At 35.6% G+C, this 26,448-nt stretch overlaps 1 protein-coding gene across 2 annotated transcripts in view; it reads right to left on the bottom strand.

Moving 5' to 3' along the window:
• Positions 1 to 422: 422 nt before the first annotated feature.
• LOC100649025 overlaps positions 423 to 26,448 on the bottom strand; it is a 48,315-nt gene continuing 22,289 nt past the window's right edge. The window contains exons 1-3 of one of the 2 annotated variants that reach the window (XM_048408546.1): positions 21,211 to 21,516; positions 14,592 to 14,680; positions 423 to 10,756 (exon numbers count right to left, since the gene is read on the bottom strand). In XM_048408546.1, the coding sequence (XP_048264503.1) occupies positions 10,611 to 10,756; positions 14,592 to 14,649 (204 nt within the window). In that variant the 5' untranslated portion in view covers positions 14,650 to 14,680; positions 21,211 to 21,516 and the 3' untranslated portion in view covers positions 423 to 10,610. Of the gene's footprint in view, positions 10,757 to 14,591; positions 14,681 to 21,210; positions 21,517 to 26,448 lie in introns of those variants that run through there. The other variant, XM_003397525.4, reaches the window with a different exon arrangement.

Raw genomic sequence — 26,448 nt, 5'->3', positions numbered from 1 at the left:
TTTAAATGTATGGCGCCATTTTTTTAATTAGTCAGCGGATGGCGCATTCATAATCCTACATGATCCTACTCTTACAGTTTCTTATCATCATCGATTCATTATACGTGGATCAGTGTAGTTGAATTTAAAAGCTTCTTGTTAACCGCGTTTTTTTATATTTCACAGAAAGTGTTTTCGAATAGAAAAACTTATTGTTCTAGCGAAAAACTGTGTTTATACGTGTTATGAACATTATGTGTGTTTCAACAAATGCAGGGAAAATAATGCAAGAGAAACACGATGACATTGTTATATTCAAGAAGATTTTATTTGGTAAGTTTATTAATGAATCTTTCTTAAAATAAATTTTCTAATAATTAATATCATTTTTTATTTTCTTCTGTTATATTGATCAGAAAATTGGTCAGAAAAGAAAACACTCGTTCCAAGACATCTCTTTAATTGTTTATTTGTTACAAATGCAGAAGAAATAATATATCGTAATACATAGAGCAATCTATCAAGTTGGTCATTGCAATAGACATTTTAATATATCGAATCGCGCCTTGTTACTGAGAAATCTCTCTCGTTCTCTGTTTTCTTACATAAAACAGCATCTACTTTCAATAGAAATACAAGTTACCCACTAAGCAGCCCTTATCACGAGCAGGTCGTGTAACATTCATAAAATCTCTAAAATCTGTCGCGTTTACGACGAGATGTCGCGATCCACCATAAAAAACATCTAAATTTCACGGTGCATAAATGCACGCGCGAGGAACATCAAAATTCCGCCATATTGTGTACAAGCCTCCAGTTGATTTTTTTTTCAAACTTAAAACAATTGAAATATTTTATTCGTTATTGTTAAAATATACGCTTACATATGTATTATTTTCGCAATATCACGAACGCAAAAAATATTTACATATATCTAATGAGTCTTAAAATATTTAACTATTCTATTAGAGAAAGAGAGAGAGGAGTATAATGTTTACGCTTTCTTATCACAAGTACGCCTTATCTAGGGAGAAATTTTGAGCGATGCGTATAATTTTCATTTGACAATTTTTTGTTTGATTTGTTCTATTCTTTTTGTGTTAAAATAGTAACGGTTGAAAGTTAAATTATCTAATACATAATATATATTACAGTGTTTAACTATAGAACCTATAGCATTCGCAATAAGAAGAAAATTGTGTCCTTGTTGTTTAACACGTTCTCTATCATGTTACTCATACGATTTCTTTATATGAGATTTTTTATTTAAAGTCATATCGTACAGTATTTACAATATTATTCACAAAAGTTAAATTTCCGCGATATCTGAATAAATACAGCAATACAATGAAAAACTGTTCGAATCGTCTATCATTAATGTAAAATAAAAAGTACACTTGGCGCTTTATATTTTTTCGTAAATCCATTTATTTCTCAAAAATAATTAAAAATTTAAAAAAACGAAAATAAATAATCAAAAAGAACGCGATTATTATAACTACGCATGTTATAAATATATAACAATTTATCTGACCCAAGACGAAGAGATCTATATATTGTTAATTTTGTAAATATTCTAGACAAAGTAAAAATTCAGGAATTCTCATATACAATAGCAAAGAAACGATTTTTAAAAAAAGGTGTTCCAGTTATACTCAAAATTAGATGTTGCATTTTAAAGTAATAGAGAAGTTTGGTAGAGAACTTGTCAAAACTATAAACAGTTATATGTCAATAACAATAACGATGTTCACGATGAATGCGTTTGTCAGATGGAAGGAGTGAAATTATTGAAACAACCAGGAGGCTTGTACGTTGTTTCCATGTCATCCACACTCGTTACTCACTGTTATTTATGCAATAGATTTTATCCACGTTTCAACAATGTATAATATTATCTAATAATAAGTACTCATTATTCTACGGTCGTTTTCTACAGGCCATACACAATCAGATCGAGACCCTGGTATAATAATCTCAGTTCTCCGAAGTATATTCTAAAGTTTTTTGGTCAGAATCCTTACGTTGTACGTGTTAATTGTTACATTGAGACCCTTTGTACACTTAACGGATGTGACGGTAGGAGTTAAAAAGTCTCTTTCAGGAAGTGATCAGTGTTAATCTTCTCTCATTTTTTTCTTCTTTTTTGTAAACGCGTTTAGAACTCGCTTTGAAGAGATCCTGTAGGCAGGTATAGTTCTAGGCTAATTATTCCCAAAGTATTGAACGCCTCGAAAGAATTTAGAACGCTAATGTTCCGACAAATTTTCGGTTGATTTTTGTAAATTAAACTAGATATTTTCGATGCCTTATTTGGTTTCTTTTTGTGCAAAATTTGAATGTTGTTACTTTCACCGTGATTTTCGTTTTAAAAGGTTTTTATAGATTTATTTTTCTTCCTTTATTTTTCGTGAGATTATGCTATACAAAATTAGTATCGCGCGTCCTATGCTTTCGTGCAAGTTAATTCGATGGTCTGTATAATTTTGCAGACATCCTGATACGTCAAATAATTGTTAACGAATGGTGTAATTTTGCAAACATTCTTACGAACGTTCGAAATGCGTTCTATCACCGAGAACGATATCAGAGGATAGGAAAGTCTGTTTCATTATTTTAGAAATAGTAAAATTGATGTTCAATCTTGTCGGAAATCTGTATCATAGGAGTTTCGCCCAATACTTTGTAAATGATCGCTTAGAATGAAAAATAAAACGACCTTCGGAGGCAAGAAGTGTCAGTTCGTTACGATCGATGTTTCATCGTAACTTGGCGGTAGTTTAGGCCAGACACTTCTATTTCAGAACACATTAATTGAAGTATTCCTAAAGAAATATTTCACAAGCAGGCCTTCATTAATTTCTCTCGACGCATCGTTGTTACTATTCACTTTCCGCATAAATAATTATCAGAAAAAAGAGACAAACCATCAACGTGCGCAAACATCTAACGAATATAATTTATGATAAACCAAATATCGTTAAACCAATAGCAACGTGTTATTCTAAAAAGCAATTGTACGATACTGTTAGGTCAAATTCGAAATAAACCGGAAAGTTTAAAGTTCGATCCGCAGTTCGATAAAAATTCTTTCATTAAAATTATCGGCAGCGTTGTATCAGAAAAAAGGAGAAGGAAACGTTATTAACACAGTTAACAAGAAAGTATTGTTACGCTTCTATGACAAATAGAGATGGATTTGCGAAAACCGTAGCAATTGCATTCTAAAATATCACATTGTCCGAATTGCAATTCCTCGCCATTTTCTATTATAAGAACCGCTATTTCCAGGCGCAATCTGCAGCCGGTGCTTCGTAATGAGATCGAATTAAACCGTTCTTGGGGAAATTAATGAATGCCCTCGCAGATGTTCGCGGTAAAACACGACGATTTAGTAGACTTTCAAGCTACGTATTATATATGCGCGTACACCCGTGTATCACCTAATATCTCGTTAGTAATGCAATATCGTGCCGCACCAACGGGTGCTATACTTTTTACTTTGCATCCACGTTATGTGCTTTAGCCTGTTTATTTACACGTTTTACACGCACAACAGCACGCCTGCACGATTCTGTTCCAACCGTCCACCTACGGTCTTTTAAATCGCAACTTTTTTTAATACGAGTTTGCCATCTATGTGTTTTTCTTATATGGAGGTATACTGGAGCGTTTGTATTTTGTTTAACGCGAAAATCTCTGGTGTACCTGCATTCTGTTCAATTCAGTAGCCTCCCGCTTATTTGTAACTTCGTGCGATTTAAAAGTTGCTCGTATGTATCTTAATTCTTGCTCTTAATTCTGTACTTCCTGCGATGTGGAAATCTTCCATATACTCGTACATCTTCGACTACGAAAATATAGAAACAAACGTGTAACTATATTCGTTTAAGTCGATAAAGTAGGAAGTTATACATCTTTGTATCCTTTTTATTTTGCAGCTCTCCTCCGTATCTGTGGCTATCTTCTTAACTCGCACATAGTTATTCGTATATATAGTTATTCGTATGCAGATACTCTTCGATATTTTGATAACTTTAGTTGAAATCAGCGACGTATCTTACAAGCGGGTTTCATTCTTTCGAATTTCGTTGGACGTACGTATTTTTCTTTTTTTTTATCGTTAGATTCATTCTTATATTCAGATAAATAGATCTTCTCGAACGTGTAACCTCTTCGTGTGTTTAGAACGTTACAGAGTGAAATTTCGAGTTAAGAGGGATTGGAATGCCAACAATTTTTAGAGCGCGAAAAAGATCAAGGAATTGGCATTTATTATGAAAATTTAATATCATTATCGTTAATCTTTTACGATATTATTGGATAGAATTACCGAGTAACGGCAGGAACCTTTTCAGTTTCCAAATTGTGCAGGCATGCTCGTGCACTTTCCACAATGATTATTACTTTCCATTAATTCTTTAATGCTCGTGTCTACTAACCGAATTTCATCCGTTCCTCGATTCTATACCCAAGAGATTCGAAATCGACGATGTTTACAGAACATCCACAATTACTGTTATAGCAGCTAATAACAATTCATCACCTAATCGAAATCGTTCTATATGTATAGAATACGACAGGGCTTTCCGTGCGAGCTCAACTACAGTGGTTCTACCAATACTACAGTAATTTTAGTATTTCAAGGTCTGATTCATCAATTACTATCGAATAATTTATTTAACGCTGGAAATTTTGACAAAAGGATATCACACAATCATATACAGCGTTATGATTCTATGATTCGCGCGGTATCAAATTTTCTCAATAAATTACGTCGATAATAAGAAAACGATTTTCTCGAAAGTTCTACTTTCGATGTTATTTTCGTGTCTCGCGTTCTTGAAACAGTTGAACTCGTAGAAAAGTCTATGCTATATATCCTGTACGTCGCAACGAACGATATTCACGAAGACACTATTGTACGCTAATGCAAACGCTCGCACTAGCTTATTCGTTAATTTCTATTCTAACACGTTAATTTTCAAGTTGGTAGGTATGAGAAGTTGCAAGAACGTTGTTTCGGAGGAACGGATGACGGTAGATTGTGCGTCCAGTTTTCTTCGTTACCTTTCTTAGCGGAAAATTCGGTAATTATCTCGAAGCTAAAGACCAACATAATTCAATTTCTGAAGGTTTCCTCCACTGAAATATAAGCGTTTTGAACGAGTGGTAAATACAGATACCGACATATACCGACGCGGATGCTACCTTAGAATCGATATTATCGTTCGTTGATGTCGTTTCTATGTGTTCCCAAAATTCTCGTTTCAACTTTTTCGTCGATCGAACTTCGTTGAAGAATACCTTCGGTCTTCAATCTTCTTCGTCTTTCTTTTTTTTTCTTTTTAAACTATCGATAAACGTTTAGACGTCAGTGCAGAAAGTATCGATTTGTCTGTGCTTTCGAAACCCGAACACCGATGATCGATCGTCGTTTTAATCCTCTTACATCGGAAGATACTCGATTTCACGCAGGATTAATCGAACGTTCGTAATTTATTATTACTTTGTATAAAATCAGCGATTTTGAAATCAGCCACAGTTTATAAACGCTGTATTACATTTTTCTTTATTAATTATCATCGTTTAACAACCGTAGAGAAATATTCACGACACTTACGCAAATTAATATTTTCACGAATACGATTAAAGTAATGGTATGTGTGTAAAAATATATTTCATCTGTTGAATGCCATCTATGATGAATACTCGAAACGTTTTTCTATATTTTTACACGTTCTCTGCACTGCGTGTATTCTTTGATTTGAAGGATTTTTCCTAAACGCGTAAAAATTCGCAGTCTACTGGGTTGCTCGATAAATTTGTAACGTTTATGGCAGTAGGTGTATTACATTTCGTAATCTACATATCTAATAAGATCGGAAGGGTGTTACACATTTATCAAAATTAAGACTTTTCTGTGAAAACCACGCCTCTTCGAAAGAAATATTTCGAAGAAATAATCTTCTGCAATATCCGCGTAACGTTAAGATATTTCTTTCAAAGTTACACGGTTCGTATCGGAGAGCTACTTTGATAAATGTTACCTCTAGTTGGGTCAATTAAACGCATTAGTCTATCAAGGACCAAGCAGCGAAATAATGCGTAAACGTTGCATTTACTGTACGATAAAATGCTAATTTCGTGCTAATGTAGATACGATCTTCGAGTTCTCTCTAAAATTCGCTACGAATTTCCCGAGCAGCCCAATAAAATTATACATCGCAGCGATTTATTTCGAACTTTTCTCTCGCGATTTATCTCGGATCGATCATCGTTGTTTCATACGCGTGAAAAAGAAGAATCGCGTATCAGCGGGTAGAGATTTTAATTTAAAGGAAGGAATGGTCGGTCGTCGTGTTTCTCGAAGCTTTAAAAAATCTCACGAAGGAATTTCACGATGCATTCAACGATTTAGCTGAAATTCTGCAGACAGATGGTACGTGGTATGCATAATGCATGTTCCGAGCGTAGGAAATGTTGCAGGAAGTTTGCTGTCGCAATTAGAATTCCAATCTGATATTCTAATAATCTAATAGTTTCATTCAGTTATCTCGAGTTAATGGAAATTTTCTTTTTATCTCTATTTCCGTTCAAAGTCAATCGTCCGAAAATATTTCCATTCAGATTCAAGTTATTCTATCGTTTCTTTGAATTTGAAGAAACGCGAAGAAAGATCTACGTAAAATCGATGCTTACGAAAACGAAACCTCGAACGAAGAAGTCGCATTCTACATTATCGACTTTTTAATTTATCTCCGTGAAGATTTATCTTTGCGCGACGGCACTGTTAATTAGAAAACACATTGTATATCGCGCGAAAGAATAGTAAAGTAAAGGAAGAGAAAAAGCTCAACCCCTATTTATACGTTTAAGCGACAGAAATTGAAAGTGAAGTCTATTCCATCTTCTTAAATGCTTCTTATCGTTTTGCCCGATATTAAAACTCTGGTAAACTACAGTTGATAAAGTGAATTTCTTATACCATTAAGCTTCTTCCACGAAGTCGAATAACTTTCACGCGAAGAACTCTTTCGAATTTTAAACTAGGAATACTTGGTCATCGAACATCGAACAAGATAAAAGCGTGGGAATATCCTTCGTCGACCAACTGCACGTAATATTTAAATCAAATACATCGCGCACGCTGTACCAGTTACGCGTGAAATATCAGCCAAATCGATGGTCCAAATCCTGCCTTTGACCACGAATCGACATTCGCGCGTTCGCAAATGAGCATTTTCCAGCTCTGAAATTTCCAGGGCCAACAGAGCTGAAAGGTAGCGGAATAAAAGCCCCGGAAACCAACGTTGCTGCAGCGACTGTCGCCGTTTGGCAAAGCTTTCTCAGTCGTAAATTCGACTGTCGCGTTCCTTGCCAAAAAAGGGTTTTGTCTAAAAATTGACGCGTGTACGGACAACGGTGGATGAAAATTTGCGAATTTATTACGAATTGGTTAGTTCCGTGAGACTTTTTAGCCTTGAACCGGAAGTTGTTGCTATCCATCCGAGCGAATGGCGACGGGCGAGCCTTTTTTTTTTTTTCTTGAAAAATTGAGTCGTTTCGCGAAAGCACGAGAATGAATGGAACGTGGAAATGGAGAGACTTCGGCCTTTCTGCGGTTTGGATAGAATCGACGAGCTTTCTCGAAGACGAAACGACGTCCAGAAATGATTTGAGAAGATGAGAACATTCGTTTAAAAATTTTTTGCGACTGTTTCAGAATCGCTTCGACGACGTTCGATGTTAAATTAAGAAGATGCTCGGTCCTCTTACGTAATAATCGAGAAGCTTTTTTGTTAAAAAAACAGAATCTATACGTAAATACACTGTATGTAGAAATCAAATGTATTTCCTAGTCAAATAGTTTTGTTCATATGTTTTGAAATTGTTATATTTTTGGATATTTCGTGACATTTTTATTTATTTTGTGAATATAAAGAGAATAACATTCCTGAAGAGTTATTGCAATTATCTACTCAAACGTAATAGATATTGCAAAACGAGAATGGAAGTTTCGTTGCAATTTACTCCACTGAATTTCATTATTCTTCACTTTCTTCTATTTTCCTCTTTGGATTATTCCCAGTTACAAACTGCAGATTATAAATTGCTTCTCCTCAATTTTACGATATCAATATCGAGCTAGACAGGACAATCGACTGACTTGTAATTTTGCAAAATACGAGCAAATTTCGGCTATTACAATTTACTTGAATCACGCGAGAGGACCGTGGCAAAAATCACGAAACACCTTCTCAGATCAGCTTCTACCATTTTTAGCCGAAAGATATTTATGTTATTCCTTGGAAATACGACATGAAATTGATGGGATTTTTTCCAAATGTTCTTCTTTTAGGATTATGTTCGCTCAAATATGTGAGATGTCTGATGTTCGTCCTGTACAATCACGAAACTCGATTACTTCAGCTTCACGATTCAGTGCGCTTATTTTTCTGGAAATTGTCTTTTATCTGTGTGCGTAGATGGCGAATGAATGACACGTTCTATCCAGCGAAATGCCGTTTCATTTGTCCAGCAATTTTAATGCAAATCGCGCCTTTCGATCGTATCGTTCTAAGCGCGATTTAACACATTTTCCTATTAGACCGGCACTTTGATTAACTTTCTCGATTATCCGATTGACTTTACCATTTCAATGGCATGGAAATGTTTTATTGCTTGGAATGCAATCAGCTCGAATGCACGATCAATCGACTCATACGTGGAATTAAAAGGATAGAGTAAGAAAGAGAAATAACGTTCGTTGGATTTGGACAGCAATTTTGAGAAATTTCCTTTGAAATTGGACAACGACTTTATGCAATGAAATTATTTAACCTACTTTTAAGATATTTCGCAGATATTCAGCAAGGGAATGGCAAAGATATCGTTGAGCCATGAATTTAATCAGCAACATCTCTTAAAGTCTTAAACAATGTCGAAAGAATTTTCAGATATTCTCTATTTTCTATAAATACCCTAACACTTACGAACAGAAGCGTATGTGAAGTCATCGATCTAATTTAAACTTGAAATAGTGCCAGATATATAATTAAATATACGTGTTTTTTTTCTTTTTTTTTTTTTAGTCCCAGTCTTTAAATGAGACAGTAGTCGATAAAAGTTGAAATAATTCCTTGATAACTTTATAGATATTCCTCATTTTCCATAAGTACCCTAATCTCTATAAAGAAGAGCGTAGGTGGATCGTACGTGTGTTACGTTTGATGAAAGAGCAACTGGCTTGAGAAATTAATATACAAGAGACACATTTTTACACAGTAAATTCGATTAGAAGGTATCAGATACATTGTACAAACTTTATCAATTCTATATAATAAAATAGAATAATTCGAAAATTAACAGGAGAATAGCGTTTTGCAGAATAAGTTTGATCATGAGATGTCGAATTTATCGTACGAATTCCCATTGTATTTTAACAAAATAACGCTGCGAGTATTCCTCGTGTTTCATAAATATCCCAGTAACCCACGAACAACGGTGCATGTCAATTATCCCCAAATCGCATAGCAACCGATTTCGTAACAATCTCATTACGATCCAGTTTCAAAACCTGTTCTCGCAAACAAAGTCGAATTAATTTCGACCTCCGTGCTGTCGAATCAATTATCCAAAAAGCCTTGAATTTCCAATAAAGCATAGAAATCCGTGCTTAAAATTTGCCTGTAACAACGCCATCAACGGAAGGAATTCGGTTAATTATCCAGTCGATCAAACGGAATTACTCGAGCTTTCCTTCGATTTCTTCTTCTTTCGAGCGATTACTCCACACGCTCCATAAATCATGGTCGAGTTTCGACTCGATAAATTCGAGGATTCGGTAGAAGCAATCTGATGTTTATTCTGCGATGAACGAGCGCACAGACAGACCGAAGGAAAAGTCGCAGCAGGAAGATACGATAACTTACGTATCTTGGATTTTATACGCAGTGCGATATCGAAATTCGAAGTACGCTGTTTGATTAATCTTACACGAGCACAACGTTATATTCTTACTTGGTTTTTCATTTCGATATCAAATCTACGACAAGCTTCTAATTTTCTTGGAAAATTCGATGAATCCGCGGTTCAGTGGAATTTTGAGCGATCATGGAGATATATTTTCTCTCTTTTTTTCCTCTACGAGAATGTCATATCCGTAAGTACGAAATATTGCTTAGTTACAATTGAAGGTAAGTTACTGGTAGAACAACGTGGACTTATCGTCTACGTAGTTTCGAAAATACTTCTTTCTAGCTATCGAAGATTCACGAAGATTCACAGGTGCACAATGATCGATTTTTCATATTTTTTTCTTGTGTTTGTTAAGTGGGACGAGACTAGTCGAAGGATACAGGAGAAGTAAAAAAAGAAACGAAAGGGACGAATAGGGGGAGAAAAGATGAAAAAAGTGGAAGGATAAGAGAGTCGTCGTTCGATTTCTCGTTCATGGTGAAACGTCAGCTTGCTCGAGCCGAAAGCAAGATATTAGTCACCAGATCTCGGCGTTATACGGTGATATAGTACGCCCTCGGTTTACCTCTCGACGTGGTCGGGCTGAAAAAGACGCCAGGTGTCGATGGTGAGAAGGACCAGGAGGCCCACGAGGGCGGCGGCAGCGTCCGTCAGGAAGCGTAGTAGCCCTCGTGCCGTTTCCGGCATTTCTCACGGGCGATGTAGCACAGAGCAATGGTGATCAGTACGGCGATCGTGATCCCCATCCCGATGCTGATCCACATGATCTCCTCGTTAATACCACTGTAGCCTTTCCCTGAAAGCATGCTGGATTTATCTCGTAATCGACACCTTGCACTAGGGTTTCGTTACTGTGGGATGACGTTCACGCTTTTAAAGCTTTTGATTCATTTATGAGTCACGTATGAGTCTCTCAGAAGCTAAACCGATGGATTCCACAGTTTCAGCATGTGCATGTGTATGTACAGAATTTATGTTTAATTTTTTCAAAATTCCTCAAATTACAATTTTCACGAGTTCGTTTATTGCAAGAAAATGATATATAGGGACGATATAGCAATAAATTCTAAGACGGCGGTTCTTAATCCGTGGCCAGTGCATTTCCGAAAGACCATGACACCCTCGCACGCGCAAGTTATTTATTTATTTATTTATTTATTCATTTCGAGTAACGACGTTTGGTTTAGCTATAGTCAATATAAGCGCACATATTTTAATTATATTTTGATAATTACTTAATAAAGATATTACGATACTGGCGAACATATTTCGACGTATAATAAAAGTATGACATTAATCGCGAGCCAATCGATCAGAAGTTAAACGATGCGGAAGTGGATGTGAATGTGAAGCGTTTTTGGAATGTTTTTTAAACGTGGGCAACGATTTGAAAAAGTGTAACTGATGGACGAGTGGGTTGGTCTGCTTATATATACGATTGGTGTAACTATTAGGGGCGTAGTTGGTCTTTGGCATGTTTATTACATTGCGATGTATGGAACAAAGGAAATCCGACTATTATATTATTATTGTATATAAAATATTTATATATAAAATATTTAACATTCGTACTTGATTATTTGTAATGAAACTTTTCTCTCGAAAAAGGTCGATCAATGTCTTAGATATACACATTTGGCACATAGGGATTTAACTTTTGAACTGAGTCATGCGGGTGTTCGTGACAATGATACGTTTATTTGATGGAGGTTCGTGGTAAACGAAAGATTAAGAACCGCTGTGTTGAGGTAAATTTAAAAAATAATGTGCAAATTCTGAGGCGGATTTAAGAAATAATAATGTGGTGTCTGAACGATTTATATGTATTAGAAGCGAAATCGAACAATTTTATGGTGATGATTAATGTCGGGCATTGGATAATTGTTCTATATATTCACGGGGAATTTAAAGGGTTTAAAAGTGTATAAAATCTATATGGAAGATTTCAAGATACATGAATGTATAAAATGTTTGTATAATAGAATATTTAACGGGCCAGAAATCTATAGAATTTGTAAAAACATATAAATATTTATGGTAGAACATTCGGTGCAACATATAGTAGATGGAACGTATTATATTCGTAAAAATATGAATTTATATAAATATTTGTAATCTATTGTTCGTGTGTTCTGCTATTAAACGACTTAATTTCCCACATATGGGTCAGTATAGTCCCCATTCCGATGGTCACTGGCCCATTAAAACCAAAGGTCTTGTATTAGGTTGTCCCAAAAGTTTCTTTCGTTTCATAAGTGAAATAATAAATCTACAACATTTTTTATTTTATATTATTTTATGATTTTATGTATGGTCCATTTTGTAGTAATAGAATAAAATGGATCAAACATAATTCAATAAAATAATATAGAACAAAAAATATTGTGCATCTATCACTTCCTTATAATACAAAAGGAACTTTTGGGACAACTTAATATTACTTTAACTTAAAAGGAACACTGCTTGCAAACTTTTCTGCAACTAATCAAATTATAGACAGAGTAATTCAATTGAACGCTATAATTGATTGAATGAAATGTGCATAAAAATCAAGGAGAAACACATGAATGCTATAATAATACTTTGACGCCGTAATAAGATTATATTCAAAGAATTAAAGCCGTAATTATACTGTCAAAGAGACATTCTATCGCATACTAATTGCATAATTACTTTTTGTCTGTATGCATGAGTTGATACAGTGTATGGGTTATTGAGTGCTATGGTGAAGCTTGTTAGAATGTACAGAGTCGCATCGATGATATCTAAATCAAAGTTACGAAGGCTGTAACCAGTGTACACTGCATTTAAACTTAGTATTACGTAGTTCTATGCACAAACGCGATTGCAAATCCTTTTTGATACTTGTTACTTGCTACTAGACCGTCTACGATGACCATCAGGGTTGTGGTTAAAGTTTCGATTGATGTACCGGCCATTCGGGTTGAAGTTGTTGAAATTGTACTTTTCGTCATATTGACTGTACAATATGGAAATTGTGGTCTTAGTGTACTGAACATTCGATTTCCAACTGCTGTAATGGTGTTTGAGTTATCTTTGTTGCAGTACAAAGATATTGTTGTCTTATTTTGTATCGAACGTTTATTGGACGTTAGAACGTTCGTATTAGTAGATTTATTTCGTGAATTTCATTCGAGTTTCTTATTGAATTATTGTACTTGAAAAAAGTTTTACAAATTTTATAAACGGCACGTAAAATAAGTAGATAATAGTTTACAAATAAGAGTTTACAAAGAACGATAATAGTTATTTAATTAAAAAACATTTGTTATTTAATTTAAAACAAAAAGGCATACCATTTTTATAAAAATCAAGTTTTACAGATAATAAATAATAACTTTTCATTCGTCTTTCTTTCTATTTCCCTTTGTCTTCCGGCTTTGCGCTGACTTCCGGTTACGCATACAAGATGAGTAATGAGTAATAATGGTCTTATTTAAGAAAATTTTATCTCGACTATTAAGACGACATTTCCTTCAGGCACATCACCTTTAAGCTTCCACAGCCTGAAATTTTTAACGATCCAAACTTCGACAGAGCGTTACAGCAGGAATTTTAATTAATAATTAAACGACTTCCACCTTTTACAGAATGCACGCGAAAGATAATAAAAGCAGGACGCTATAAGCGAGCGTTATGCAAAGTTATCTAAATTATTTACACCGCACGAAAAAGTACTTACGTGTGTGCATATGCGTATAAAATTTCTACTCTATTATCTACTTATTTTAGCTTCGACATGTCCACGTTTATACAATAAACATCATCTATCAGAATGTAACACTTGAATTCTAACCATGTTGCAACTAAACGTCATTCTTTCACCGATACAAAGACTTATCTCATTTTCGATTTGCACGTAAATCGCTGAATTTCTTTCAATTTTTAATCTGCATGTTATCAAAGTTGCCTCATCTGAGGTATCGCATCTTCCAAGTTCGAACTTAAAGTTAATCCACATTTGGATGGAAATTAGACCACGAATTGAACAAACGCGACATTATTGGCAAACGTCAGGCAATTTGTAATACATTTTATAATACGTCTCGTTACATTTAGAAAAATTTTCCATCATAAGTGTTCAAATAATTCGGCGAGTCACTGTATGTCACGTTCCGAATAAACCAAGTGTGGTTAAAGCTTCATTCCAAAAACGACACGACACGTGCACCGACTCGATATTTTTACGAGATCACATACAACATACAATGTAGGTGTAGAAAACAAGCTACGTACTTATTGGAGACTCCATTTCAGAACTATATTAAAAATATACGCCCTATATTCTCGACGAAACCAATTAAAACGTACAAAATGGAACGATCGTGCGTTGTGGGCGATGTATCGTTCAAATACATTTCGAATTGCCGTGTAATTTATTGTTCATCGAAGTCGATATATACTTCGAGGCGAGCAAAGAGTTTTTCACGTCTCGTTTCGTTATTATCCGTATCATATCCGACTGTGGCGTGTACGTAAATATTGAACGATTGTCGTTTATTGTTTATTAACGAATGTTAATAAATAACATGAAAGCGTGCACGTCGGAAACGCAGATACATATCACGCGAGAGTAATACGTAACAATCCAATATCCCTGCTTACATTACCATTATAATGGGAGCTGTAAATCCCAACTTTGCCAGCGACTCGTCCTCCCACAGGCATTTTTCCGTTGTTTCACTTGTCGGCCAGAAACCTGCAAGAGAAAACGTCAACTCATGTTTTCTAGTTCTTCCGTGCTTTTAGAATTTTCTGACAAAAAATGTACTAGAACAGCGCGATAAATCGGTTCTTGTACCAGCTGTTGCGGTTTCTAGGGGAAAAGACAAATGTCCCCAAACGTGATATACATAATTTTATAGCTGAGGCCATTGGTAGCTGTGGCTTTTTTATTTATTTCGCTGTTCCGTGGAAAAAGAGCGAAACGGGGGAATGGGAAATTTTTCAAGAAAATTGTATTCGCAAGCTTTTGCGTATGTGTCCATTGAAACCTAACGATGGCATCGTTTCTTATTTACTGCGTTGCTTATAGGCGTTTTATTTACTTTCGTGCGTTGCGTAATACGCGAAAAACGAGCCGAACATGTTTATATAATAAAATCTTCTGGTATGTATTCAAACAAGTTCGAAGAAGTTTGTTTTTTAAAAAAATTGTGTTTGGAGCTTCTTTGGGATCGTGTTTATTGAAATTTAATGATAGTTATGTTCTTTTCCAATTTGATGGGTTATTTATCGGCATTTTGTACCTCTACCCGCGTGTATCAGACCGATTATTAATAAAACACGAACAAACCATATTTTTTTGAAAATGATATCTGAATCGGAAAAATTTTATTCCACGTTACTCGCCTATTTTCACAAGAAGAATAACCTCCTTTCGATTGTCTCTAGGTAACTAGGGAAATTTGCACTTCGTTGCTTGGCGTTGATTAGCGGCACGATTCAGCAAATTTTCAATTTTCTTTCATCGAATAGAAGGTCTACACTATGTTTCTATTTTTATCATGTAAAAAATATCAAGGCATATTTATAATTCCATCAATTTTGCGTGAGAAAGCAAAATTATTATTTATGTTACTGGTCTTGGTTTTAGAAAAAAAACACCAGCTTAAAATGTCTCTCCCTTAAAATTTACATTTGTTAAGTTGCGTCACGATCAATGCCAACCAGTAACCTCAAAGTTTCCAGTGTCAGTTTTCTTGAAAACCAAGCAAGGAATCACTTGGTGCTCGTTCGTACGTTGTGTTCGTATGTTGTTCGACCACTCCCTGTATAAAGATCCATTTCAAGGACAATTGTTTCACTTTTACCATAAATTTCCTCCAACTTTCGTATCTCCCTTTTTTTTTCACGATCACCGTCTATCGTCGAAGCTTCTTCACTTAATGGATTGGCAATCTTAAGTAATGGCCAGCTACAACACGTCGATCGATCGAAGTCAAAACAACGGGCTGCTGCTATCGTTCGTTGCAAACGAGTGAAACAAAAGTCGATAATGCTAAGAAATGACACGTTGCGAGGCTTTTTTCCCCCATTAAATTCCGTTTTCACTTATATTAATGGACTCTTTCCATGTTACCGGCGAAACTGACGCTTGGGACGAATACATTTAAAGTGCAAGCAACGAGAACGAATACACGTATCCGATCGGGCTGACTTCCTGATTAAATGAATTGTTCGATCAAGTTTTCTCGCGTCGCGTTAAAATTCGTTTAATCATGAGGGGATTGTTTATTCGCTCGAATTATTAATTGTTAAATTAAGTGTAAAGAAATAATCGGAACATCGAATGGGCGAACATATGTGAACGAGTTAATGCGATACGATTTTGAAATCGTTGTTTACTTTATTATGTTGTTATTGTAGCGCATGCAGTGCCTCACTGTTACACAATTGAAATATTTGCTAAATGATTAAGTAGCGAGTTCGCAGTAAATGGAAGCGGTTAAATAATATAGAAGTTGGAGAAACACGTGTCGGACGAAAATTCTGGAAAATTCAGGAACACCGACGTTTAATAAAAAGAAGAAAATTTTATTCAGTAATATTTCCGTCGATAATATTTTTCTTAAAAAAATATTTAGCAATTGTAAACGTTTGTTTGTCCTTCCTACGCGAATTTCATGTTCATAAATATTCATGTTTCGTGTTTATAAATATTTATAAAAATTGGCATTGATTTTCTACGAATAATGGAATATCAGTTGTTTATAATTCTATATGTAGTTGTATTAATTAGTTCTACGAGTGGTATAACATAATAAATATAGTTCTATCAATACAGTTGTATTCTATAATTAGCTCTATTCAGTATCACTCTATTTCATAATTATAAATACAGCTAGCTATATGATTATCAAGTATACCAAGTGAACAATTTCTTATCAAGTACTTGAAACGTTGTTAGTCTAATTTGTTATATATTATATCTTCTATATTAAAACTTTAAAATTAAGAAACGTGCTGGATAATATTAAATTTCCATCTTCGCGCGTGTGTATGTATGTGACCTAAATATTGGAAGTTTGAAGTTTCGGTAGCGAAAGTTCTCAATGATCTTCATTTTAAGCCATCTTTAATCAGGCGAGCCATTTCATCATCTAAACGTTAAACCATTATCGTTGTAAAATTTATAAATCGTGTTACAATGTCTTACAATGTATAACATTAAACGGATCAATGTAAAAAAGTTTACCGTCTCTCTCTATCTACTTGAAAATAGTGGACCAGCTACCTACACGGTTTTTTCATTGCAAATAAAGTTGTCTTCTTTAACACGGCGCAAATTACTCGATTAAAATTCTTTCGTAACCGCAAGAACAACGGGTCAATACATTTTCGCGTACATACAAACAAACAGCCACCACTGTACACGTATACAGTGTGTCCCAAAGTTTAATAACCAAATTTTATTAATACATTTTATAATACAGATGAGATTCTGTTGTACGATATAGATAGCTATAATCAGGCAAAAAATGTTATGCAAACCCCGATTTAACGCTTTGTGAGAAAGTTATATTAAAAACTTTCTTTTTTCTTTTGAATATTTTAGATTTTTCTTTTTTTGCGTTCCGGCATTGTTTACACAATAGACGAAACGCGAAGATTAAGAAAAGAAATTAGTCAAGTTAGACCATGTTTGATCAATTTTTAAACCTGATTTTCTCGTAAACGAGGCGTCGAAAATTCGGAAAAATATTTACTTTACATCCTGGACTCACCGTTCATGAGAGATAAGGGGGCCACTTTAATTCCTTTCCCTGTACACGTAATTCGTCCGTTGATTTTGTCCCAACGCCAGTCTTTCTTCTGCTTTGCAAAATTCACGCGAATTTATTCGAGACAGTTAGCTGTTTAATGCGAGCTATATTTGACAAATATTCAGACTCGATTCGCTCGATAATCAAAGCATCAACTGGAAAAACATTTATTCTGCATCTTCTATTTATTTTTTCACGTAGAATCGTCGTTTTGCAGTCTGTACCGTGATTACCGGAACAGTTTGTATATTTTCACAAAAGATAAGAGCGCCACTTCCCTCTGTGCATCTAATTCCTCCGTTGATTCTGTTCCAACGGTAGTCTTTTTGCTTTGCAAAATTCACTCGAATTTATTCGAAACGGCAACGGTGTTTAATTCCAACCATTTGACAGATTTATTCTACGAATTTTCAAAGCCGATTCTCTCGAAAATTCTCTCATACGAAAAAAAAAAAAAAAGAAAATGTATTCTACGTTCCTCACGTAGAATTATCATCCTGCTGATTATACCGTAATTACCAGGACACCCTGTACACTTGCACGTACAAGAAACAAGAGAGCCACTTTAACTCTTTTCTCTGCGTCTAATCTCTCCGTTGAATCGATTCCAACGACAGTCTTTCCGCTTTGTAAAATTCACGCCATTCTATTCGGCAGACTGAGCTGTTTAATTTGAAGTTTAACTCGCGGCGTTAGCGCGAGCCAATTTTCTGGACAAAGCTGGAGATAGTAGCCGGGCCGTGTGTATGCTTGGCACGAATCGATTTAACGAAACGCTCCCTTTCATAAGGTGCCTTTCCTTCCTCCGAAGGCGTGTTATCGACGAGAGCAGAGAAACAGTTGCTCTCATCGCCGATTGCACGAACATACACGGTGATCCTAGTTCCACGCGACTATCTTGGAAATTGTTGACCGTACCAGCCGGTTGATCGAAGAAACATTGCGATCAAAGGGGAGGAAGGCCGGATCGGTCGAATAGGCAGAAATTAAGCTTGTGAATTTGTAATTAAGAATCGTAATACGAGGGGGATAAGGCGGAATTAATTGGGGATTTACGGGACACTGTATGAAAAATCGAATAGGAAAAGATCAGGCGCTTTGTATAAATGAGAATTGTGGTATGGCAGGGCAAAAGACGTGGGATTAGTCGAAGATTCATGGAACATTGTACCCAACGGGTAGAATAGGGGAAAATTTGTCGACACTCGTATTTTTCGTCTCGCCCAGGATATTAAAAAAATCCTGGAAATTTTTTATTACGAAAGTTATCGTGAATTTATCGTCTGCTTAAAAAGTTCTTGCATTTTAGTATCGACGTTGCTCTGCTTTTCAATTACGTTATATTAAGTTCTTCTTCTCGATGATGACGTTAATGTCAGAGAACAATGTACAAAAGTCAACTTGGATCATATATTTCTTCCCTCTGATCTTCGTATCGTATTCAGTATGTTTTTTGTAGTCCATTCATATAACGTTATCCGATAAACTTTTGTAAAATAGCAAAATATGAAAATTAAGATATAAAAGTATAGAAATATGAAAATTCATCTCCAATCGGATAATCTTCAATATTACAAATTCATTTTGAAGGAACGAATATGTTCAATAAAAATTCAGTGAATTTTTGAAACGTCGGCTTTAAAGTTTCCAATGTTCTTTTTCGCATTACGGCGAATGTACATTCATTTATGACGTATATGACACGTATGAGGTGCTTCTATTATTTCATCCAATCTCTCTATCTATGTATACTCTGGCTCGTAACTTTGCAAACTTAATGGCTTGCATGGCTTACAAGGCTTCTTCTTGGAAGGTCCCCAATTAGATCTATGCAAGAGTTTCCCTCTTCGTTCCATTTATAGCGAAAACGGGTGATTTGTAAGTTCTACGAGAGGAAAGTTCAGCCAAATCGAACACAGAGTTTGCGAAAGAGTCGAAGATTAATTACATAATGGCGAATGGAAACTTAGAAGAGAATTGGGGGAATTCGGATGCATAAAACACGTGCAGGATCTGTACGACCTGACTTCTTCTACTCTTTTTCCAATGGCTTTTCAAATGACATATAGGCTGCTTTTCTCTTTTCTGTTCCTTTCGTTAAGTTACTAATAACATGAACGTTCGACTATAGACCACTCGACTGTATTTTCAAGCGTGAATTTTTATTACCACGATCTATCGATGAATCTTCAACTGTGGAAGAGCTGAACGATTAAACACTGGCAAATAACATTAACGTTATTAACGATATCCTAACTTTTTGTCGATATTTTTAAAGGTAGATACCAACGCAAATTAAATGTTCTTTTTAAATTGCACAACAAAAGGAATTATTCTATGAATTGGAAATTTTCCCCCTAAATCTCAAGAGACACGTTTTCAATCTTGTTTATCCAAAACAAAAAATTTTAATCTTCGCTTCAAATGTAAAACTCGGTCGATTTTCTGCGTTCTGGTTCTCTTCTTATTCTCGGATTGCCATGAGAGCCAAAAATAACTTGAATACTATTTCCAATAAACACACTAGCTGCATGTGCAACCATATAAATTCCGATGACAGTGCTTTAAATCACAATTTGTAGCACAACATGTCAAAGTAGCATAATGTGCATTTGTCAAAGCAATCGGAGAAGTAACAAACACTCGACCAGACATCTAGAACATTCCATGATTAATTGTATTCATTTTTCACACGCAGCTATAACTTACACTTCTACCAATAAACAACCCAAGCAAAAATCCCCACTATCGAGTCGGGCAACTCCCAACCGTGATAACCAAACACCCAACATACAGCCACGTTCGTAAATATTGGGAATACCTGGAGATCTCGTTCTGGGAAACGTGAAAATTGGCGCGAATTATCAGAGATGATGACTATTAATCGAAATTCTGTGTTCGTAAAACAAGTCAAGATATACTGCACATAAAAGCACGTTTGTAACAACTATTGCAATAGTTACGGATGAAGGTGGTTTTATTTTGCAAATTATTCGTAGCTTCCTTATCGGCGACTTTGAACGATCGATGTTTGTTTACGATAAAACTTGCCGAATCCTTATCGACGAGAATATACGTTGGAAAAGAAACAACGAAGCTTTCGATTTTATCGTAAAATAACAATATCTTTCACATGGTGGTCTGCCATTCGTTGGAACGACACTTGCACGTTTTTGCTGATAAATAAAGAAAAGTCAGCTTCGTTATTTCAACGATTATGACACTCGTAAAAAAGAATGGGAAACCTCGTAGCGTTAAAAAGCAGATTCTTTATTTCTAACAATCCGAAGGACAAAACACCCATGACCAATCGTTTGGACCCTCTAATCCTTCAATTTCTTAAGTTCCCAAACCTCTGGTCTCCGTAACAATACATCCAATCAGATAGCGTGCTCCGCTACGACTTCAGCGATCTGAAGACCAAAAGAAAATCCCCCCAACCATTTCCTCTTTCTTCACTCACCTCCACGACCCACGTTCTTTCGTAAAGTCTGGAGCGAGCAAGTTGGCGCTTTCACGGTGGCCAAGAATCCAATCAGTGCCTTAATCGAGTTCGATTCCGCTTCTCGTTCGTCGCCCAGTTTTCGAGGAAACAGCAAGCCGCTGGCAGCTATTCTCTGTCATCGGTGAGGAAAGAATACCACGCAGGCAGAAGCTTCCTCGATACTGTACGTTCTGCGACTGGTACACCGACGCAACAAGTTACCCGCGTCCCTCGCTTTCTGTCCTCTTCACCCTGTGGAAGACCGCGCGGCGTGTGACGCGCGTGTACGATAGCCGCGTTTACAACGCGCGTTTAGCCGCCCTTTTGTTTTGTCGCAATTACGCGAGAAACTGGCGGTTGTCGCGGCGTTTTGCGAGTCGGACGTGTTCCTGGGTGGCGGCACGAGGCCTATTGTAGTCGGCAGGCGTCGATATCGTCGCCTGTTAGCGCCGCGCTCGTCATCTGTTTCGGGAGCAATGGAAATCGATAATGAGAAGCCGTTTCGAATCGAACCGGGGGAAATAAGGCGTTGTCGCTGCCTCGCGAGTATAATTATATACGCGTTGGAATAGAGTCGGCCGGAATTGGGGCGACGCTGGTACGGCGGATGCTGCACCGAGTCCTCAGAAAGGGAAATTGATTATGTGGATACAGAGCCGACGAGAGTTTCAAAGCTCTCGTCAACACTTGGGGGGTCCATTTTTCTGACGAAATAGCTTTCGATGGTGGTGCTTGGCTCTTTTTAAGACCTTCGTGAGATGATTGATGGGTTAGGAGCGGAAAATCCTTGGAGAGGAGATTTGAGATCGCGTGGATCGAAATCCCATGGGATAAGTGTTTCGAGGAGTTTAGGAAAGTTTGCAGGTTTAGTTTTAAGTCCAGATTTTCTTCATAGTGGTACTTAGTTCTTAGATGGTAAGTAGTTCGTAGATCTAAATACTGCGAGTGATAGGTCGAAAGCTCTTTAGCAAAGAAATTTGATTATGTGGATAGAGATCCGATGAGAGTTTCGAAGCTTTTGCCGATACTTGGCAGGTCTATTTTTCGAACAAAATAGCTTTCGACTGGTGTTACTTGGATTTTGTTTTGAACCTGACTGAGATGATTTGTAAGTTAAGAGTGGAAATTCCTTGGAAAGGGGATTTGGGATAGCGTGAATCGAAATCCTATAGGATAAGTGTTTTAAGGAGTTTAGGAAAGTTTGCAGGTTTAGTTTTAAGTGCAGATTCTCTCGATGATGGTAGTCAATATTCTTAGATCTAAAAATAGTGTGAGTAATAGATTGGAAACTCTGTGGAAGGGAATTTAATTACGCGGATACAGATACAGACGAAAGTTTTGAAGGGTTTAGCATGAGTTGAGAGGTCTAGTTTTGTCCTCTTGTTTTTTTTTTAAACCTCGGCGAGATGATTGATGGGTTGGGAGTGGAAAATCTTTGGAAACGAGGTTCCAGATTCCGTGGATCGAGATCCTATGGGGTTCTAGGAAAACTTTGGAGACTTGCTTTTACGTCGAGATTTTTTTATGGTCGTTAGCCTTTTTTAACCTGAACGGCGTGACCGATAGGTTGGAAAACCTTCGCAGAGGAAGTTCGATTGCGTAGTTGGAAATCCTTAGAATAGCGTCTTTCCTAAGAAAAGAGTTTAGTTTTTAGGTCGATGTAGTTTCTTTGAAATTGCTCTTTTTTTAGAATTGATAGATTGGTTGATTGGTAGATCAAGGTACGTAATTTGCTGGTTTAGGTAAAGTTCGAGAGCTAATTCAAGCTGAGATGATAGTTTCGTTCTTGATTGATAATGTTTTTTGAATTTTCGACGGGCTGAGTGTACAGATTAGGGACGAGCAATGTCTAGGAAAATGGGTCAAACTTGGATCAGGCTCCTCAGATGATATTTTAAGGATTTGAGAAAAGTTTCAAGATTTATTTTTGAATTCAGTTCTTTTGGATTTTCGTTTGTGGAAATAATAGGTCAGAGATAGAGAATGTTCAGAAATGGAGTTGGATCGCGTGAATCGGAATCCTTGGGGATTACCCAATAGGCCAGTTTTTAGGCCATAGAATTTTATTTTTGGATCGAGGCAGCCTTTCTGCTGGTAATAATTCGTTTTTTTATTTAGGTCTGCTTGGTATACCGACAGATTGATGGTGTAAGAGATGATTGATGATCTATGTTTGAGGCCATATAATGGAGTTATGATGTAAAAACATCTACATTTTCTGTATAACATATATCATCGAAATCTGACTAAAAAAAAAGAGAGAAAAAATAAATATATTTACTAACAATTCATTGTATGACTCAGTTTGTACGTAACTTTTAATTCCTTAATTCTTACCTCCAGTGTACACGTGTTACACCAGGCATTCTTTCATATTCGCAACTTCACACAGTACATTATTTTTCCATACAGCATATAAGCTCATGTACCCCATTATCCCATACATCACAACATTTTCTACTTTTTTGAACATGCATGAACTGCACCTGTAGTACGTAAAAAATTTAATTTAAACAAAACACAAAGATGTAGCGCGTGATAAAATGTAATAAAACCTTCGATCGTTAATACTCTGTTAAAAAAAAAAAAAAAAATGAAATTTAAACTTTTAATTGGTGAAACAATAAAAGTTTGAAATTATTCGATATATCGATCCAACTACTACGTTCTACAAAACCTAGAATAACTCTAACATCAGATAACGATTTTCAGGCATCATTTAAATTCACAAAAGCTTTAACTTTCCAAGTAAAATTGCAGACCGTAGAATAATTTTTTCGAGATAGATTTGAAATGTTTGGGAAAATTTTCGGGCTCCTTGGAAAGCATCTGAAAGGAAGATATTTCATTTCCAACGTTATGTTACGCTAATTCTAAAAAGCTCGAGTATTTTCCAAGTGAAATTTCCACTGTTGGTGTTGCTATAACTTTGCAGTTTCCCTACTTTGAAACTAGAAACCATCCGAGCTTCATGAACTTTAACAGAACTTTCGATATTTCCAGCATTTTGAATGTAATTTATAGGTTTCCTTGGAGTTTCAAAAATTTTTACCTCCGCAGAGTGAATCCATCAGAAAATTCTTCAGGAGAAATTGTAAATTAAATACTCGGACTCGATTGAACTACTTTTAAATCCATTATTATTTGTAACACATCCTGATACAGGATATCTTCATAAATATTTCAAAGTATAAATCTGCATTTAAACCATGAATATGTAAACTACAATTTAATATAAATAAATCGAAGCATAAATAATAATAAGCTGTAGTAATTAAAACCAAATGAAAATAACATATTTCTCCCGCAGTGGTGTTTCTCAATCATTAGAATAAATTAAACATATCACATGTTTAACTAACTTGATATTATAAAAATGATCTCACAAAGAACAGTAAACGATAAACGTATGGACATGGTAATTGAACGAGCTCTTAATCCTTTGACTACGGGGACGTTTTCACAAATTATTCCCTTGAAACGCGAGAAAATGAAAAACTGAACAGAATATCATTATCGACGAGGCACGTGTCAACAAGCGAACCTAATCTAAAATAAAATAAAGTAAACGTTTACGCGCAAACGCAAATATTTATTTGGTAGAAAAGAAGCACAGGATAAACACGAAATTACAATTACATCGTGTAGTAAAATAATCATAAAACGGATTCGTCGATAATTTCCTGAAGCTCGATTAAAAGCTTAATATCGTTCTTTGACGATACAAAATGATTTACTACCATCAATCGACGTCAGTCCAGTCGATATCCAAAGGATTAAATCGAGTATGTTAAACGGAATAACGAAATTTCGTGCAAGCTTCCTTTAAAGCATTAATTCTCTGCTGGAAAATAACGCACGTACGTGGAAAGTTCTAGAGACTTATAGCCTGTGTTGCATTATAATGCCAACCTGTGTCTGACAATAGACGATCCATTTCCTCTTTACCCTCGCATTTCACCAGTTTCTCAGCGAGACCGAGGTATAGTTCGTGTTGTATTGCTTCCAGGACGTGTCTGACAATACACGTTCCGTTTCTCCTTGTTCTTTTGCGTCACGTTATACATTTCTGTATCTTTGAATCTTTTCACCTTCGAACCGCGGATGCTTGTAGTAATATGCTACGTGTTATTCCCTGTACATTGGATTTATTCTCGATTCTTGATCTCAGAAGGCAGACTGAAATAAATGGATAATCCTTTTACGCGTATGTATGCGTACCGTGCGTTTCATTATTCTCTATATTTAGTTTTATCAGTTTCATAATGTCGAGTCCTGGAAACGAATAAAAATACATTTTCTCGGTTAAGATAATATTTTATGTTATTCTCCGTGCTTTCGAATATTTTGCAAGCACGGACATTCTTTTAGATATTTTCATAATTCCTTATATTTAGTTTTTACATTTGATTTTAAACAAAGATGGACATTTTTCTTGGATTTCAAGTTTCTGATGGGTTAAACGATTAACTGCGTTCAATGTGTGTACACGTCAAAGCAAAACTTTATTTCGGTGTGTTTGACGTGAAATAACAAATGTATACTTTTATTATAAGAACTCAAAATTTTAGTAAAAAGTAATATAAACGACATTTAGTGGTATTTTTCTTTTATACCTCCAGTAAACCTATTACGTGTTTTATAAAAAATAGTTTAACTATTTGATTATTCCCTTTGGTATATCGATTATTCTCCGTGCAATGTACTGCTTTTTATATGTGGAATTTATTGAGATTATTTTATAAATTGAGATTAGTTTTTTAGTTTTGTGTACTTCAGTTTATTAGTTTTTGGCAATTTTCGAGTCTTTAATAACAATATCTTTTTCGACAACGAATTGTTCGTTGTTTTATCAAACAAAAATGTGACCCTTCTTCGTTTTGCTTTAATTTTTTTCGTAAAATTTACAATAAGAGCCCCGCGTTCGACGCTTATAAACTAAACTCCGCAGTTAACAGGTTAAAATAATACTTCATCTTATCCCATGTATTTATCTTGCAAGCCAACGGATTGTTTCGTATTCAAATTTTCGTTCCACAATTCTGTCTATTTATTTTCTATAGGTAAATATTTTATCGAAGAAAAGCTTCCATTTCTAAAGTGGTTTATTAAAGTGGAATTAATAATATGTTACGTGTTATCGTTTGAATCTTTCAGTAAATTCCAGCGAAAAAAAATGAAATCTTTCCACGTTGAAAATTACATTTTGCATCATTT

The sequence above is a fragment of the Bombus terrestris genome, chromosome 9 (genome assembly GCF_910591885.1).
Source record: "Bombus terrestris chromosome 9, iyBomTerr1.2, whole genome shotgun sequence".
In the NCBI taxonomy this organism is placed as follows: Eukaryota; Metazoa; Arthropoda; class Insecta; order Hymenoptera; family Apidae; genus Bombus; species Bombus terrestris.
This window is presented reverse-complemented; position numbering and strand designations above follow the sequence as displayed.